Source organism: Condylura cristata, unplaced genomic scaffold (genome assembly GCF_000260355.1).
Source record: "Condylura cristata isolate star-nosed mole 26May11 unplaced genomic scaffold, ConCri1.0 scaffold00066, whole genome shotgun sequence".
NCBI lineage: Eukaryota > Metazoa > Chordata > Mammalia > Eulipotyphla > Talpidae > Condylura > Condylura cristata.
Window position 1 is genome coordinate 71172 of NW_004567167.1, and position 3077 is coordinate 74248.

Genomic DNA, 3077 nt, shown 5'->3' on the forward strand with positions numbered 1-3077 from the left:
CTTGCTCCACTGCCTGGGTCTTGGCGGGCTCGGGCCGAGGAGGAAGCCGGGCAGTGCCGCCGCTGCCCAGTCTCTTTCCCGAGGACACCGGGCGGGGTGAGCTGAGAGCTGCCAGGATGGCCCCACCCAGACCAGTCCTGGCCAGCGGGGCGCCTGGGGCGCTGAGCTGGTCCCCGGCAGGGGCCCTGAGCCAGCGCGGAGCCCTGCGAAGACAGGCCGTGGGGCTGGGGCGCGGCCGAGCGAGCTTGTCCTGTGGGGTGCTGGCGCGGGGACCCAGGTCACCCACACACCTCGCGAGCCAGACGGACGCCGCGGGCACCGGCTTGGGCCCTGGGGGGCGGGCGTGTAGGGCGCCCCAGACGCCCCGCACCGAGGGCCTGCCCTGCTCGCCCCGTGGGCGGGAGCACAGCGGTTGGAGGGAGGCCTGTGGGCCGGGACACCAGCCCCGCGGCTGCACACCTGCGGCGCTCGGGGGTCTGCAGCCGGGGAAAGACCCGAGCCCCTGCATGAAGAACTTGGGAGCGGGAGCAGGTGGGTCGGTGCACGGTGGGTGGGGGCAGCCCCAGCGCGCCTCCCAGGGACCTGGACGCAGGGTGCGGGCAGAGGGGGCTGGGGTGCGGCCGCAGGCAGTGTCCTCCGGCGGGGCGGTCAGCCAGGGCTGCCTGGTTGGGGCCTGGAGGCTCCGCCTTCAGGCAGAAACGGAGCTGGGCACAACCCCATTTCTGCACTTCCCAGGACAATTGTGTCAAAGTGGCATTTTTTTGGGTGCACTCCTGAATACTAGGGTGGTGCTCCAGGGCACATGGAGAGTCCCGGGGCCCCTCCTACATTCACCCCAGAACCCCCAAAACGTCGCTGTTCAATGCTGTTCCAAGGCAGCTGGTTGAGCGCGGGAACTGAACCGAAGCTGCTGGGGCCTCAGGAGAAGGGGGGAGTGCAATGGCGCCCCAGGGGTGCAGCGTGAGGTCCTGGCCTTGGCTTCCACCCCCATAGCAATGCCACATTGTCCTGACTGTTTGCCTGAAGCTTGGCACCCCTGGGGCTCATGCCACCACCCAGCCCCTCTGCGCCTCTGATTCCTTTTTATTTTTTTTTTAATTATTCCTTTACTGGAACTCTCCTGCACTGCTGGTGGGAATGCAAACTAGTACAACCACTATGGAAAACTGTCTGGAGGTTCCTCAAACTGCTAAACATGGAGCTTCCCTACGACCCAGCAATCCCACTTCTAGGAGTCTACCCAAAGGACACAAAAACACTGATTCAAAAAGATACCTGCACCCCCATGTTTATTGCTGCTTTATTCACAATTGGAAAGACATGAAAGCAGCCCAAACGCCCAAAAGTACCAAAAGTAGATGACTGGATTAAAAAGATGTGGTGCTGGCCCTCCATGGTGGTGCAGTGGGTTAAAGCACAGCACTAAGAAGCTTAAGCCACTTTCACATGAGTTCGATCCCCGCCTGCCCCGGAGGTGACCCCAGGGTACGGCAGACCTCTCCTGACCTGCCCGCTGCTCCCCTCAGCAGTGGACTTCGTCGATCTGCCTGTTCTGCTCCCCACTCTGTCTCTGGGGAAGCCTCTCGCCGCCCCTGACCCTCTGGCCTGTACCCCAGTTCTGTATGCACAAATAAATAAATCTTTAAAAAAGAAAAAAGATGTGGTGCTTATACACAATGGACAATGGAATATTACTCAGCAACCAAAAAAAGAGAAACGCATGTCTTTTGCAGCAACTTGGATGGAGCGGGAAGGGATCCTGCTAGTGAGATCAGCCAGAAAGAAAAGGGAAAATAACGGATGGTTTCGCTCATAGCAGGAGTATAATGGACCAGGCGAGAAAATAATGATAATGAACAACTATAGACCAGAGATATTTTGTGGGGGTGGAGTGGGGAAGGGGATCAAAAAGGGGGGGAGGGAAGCGCACGGGACTGTGGTGACGGCACAGGGTGACTTGGTGATGGGAAGCCCACGGGGATTGCAACTGAGATGGGAAAGGGCACAAAATGATGTAAAATAAACTGTTACAAACATTAGTCCTTTATTGTAAGATTTTTATTTATTTCATGGAAGAGCTGGGGCCCAGGCCAGAGGGGGAGGGGTGATGGGAGGCCGCAGGGGGGGCGGAGCCAGAGACCCACTGCTGAGGGGCAGCGGGAAGACAGGGCAGTCTGGGGCGCTCTGGGGCTCCTCCCGGCCGGGATCCCCGAGGTTTTCAGTGCGGAGGACAACTGGGAGGCGGGCGGGCCGCTTTCCTGGGGCACGGACACCTTGGGCACCCAGTCCTGGGCACGGCGGTGGGCGGCGCCGGCTTCACCTGCTCAGGTGCGTCCTCTGGTGCCGGCTGAACGTCCCCAGCTGGCGGAAGGCGGCGCCGCAGGCCCCGCAGCGGTAGGGCCGCGCCCCCGAGTGCGTGCGCCGGTGCACGTTCAGGTTGCCCTTGTGGCTGAAGCGCGCGCCGCAGTCCGCGCAGGCGAAGGGGCGGGCGCGCGTGTGCGTCCGGCGGTGGCACTGCAGGGTGGACTGGTGGGCGAAGCGCGCGCCGCAGGCCTCGCAGGCGAAGGGCCGCAGCCCCGCGTGGATGCGCAGGTGCACGCGCAGGTCCGAGGCCTGCATGAAGCCCTTGGGGCAGCTCGGGCACCGGTAGGGGCGCTCGCCCGTGTGCGAGCGCCGGTGGATCACCAGCTGGGACTGGTACCGGAAGCTCTTGGGACAGTCCCCGCACGCGAAGGGACCCGGGGCCCGAGCTCCGGGGACCGCAGGCCGGCCGGCGGGGGCCCCTGCGCCAGCCGTGGGGGCGGAGTCCAGCTCCGGCTGTCCCGTGGGGAGCACTCCCGCCCCTCCTGGACCTGCTGCAGGCAGCCCTGGGGCCACGGCGCCGTCCTGCGTCTGGCGCTGGGCCTGTCCCGGGCTCCTTGGGGCGGCTCCTCTGGCGGGACGCAGCGGGGGCGCTCCTCCTTCAGGAACAGGCGATGGGACGGCAGCGGCCCCCTGTGCGCTGGGCCTCGGGCTTCCCGCGTCTGCACACTGGGGCTCTGCGGGGAGGGGCGGCCGCGCGGGGGAGGGCCCCTTCA

General features: G+C 64.2%; 1 protein-coding gene across 1 annotated transcript in view; it reads right to left on the reverse strand.

Moving 5' to 3' along the window:
* The window catches only part of LOC101618334 (zinc finger protein 583), a 26063-nt gene that overhangs the window by 2142 nt on the left and 20844 nt on the right, over window positions 1-3077 (reverse strand). Inside the window, exons 2-3 of the mRNA XM_012734666.1 lie at window positions 2321-2738; window positions 460-582 (exon numbers count right to left, since the gene is read on the reverse strand). Of these exons, the coding sequence (XP_012590120.1) occupies window positions 460-582; window positions 2321-2738 (541 nt within the window). The remainder of the gene's footprint in view (window positions 1-459; window positions 583-2320; window positions 2739-3077) is intronic.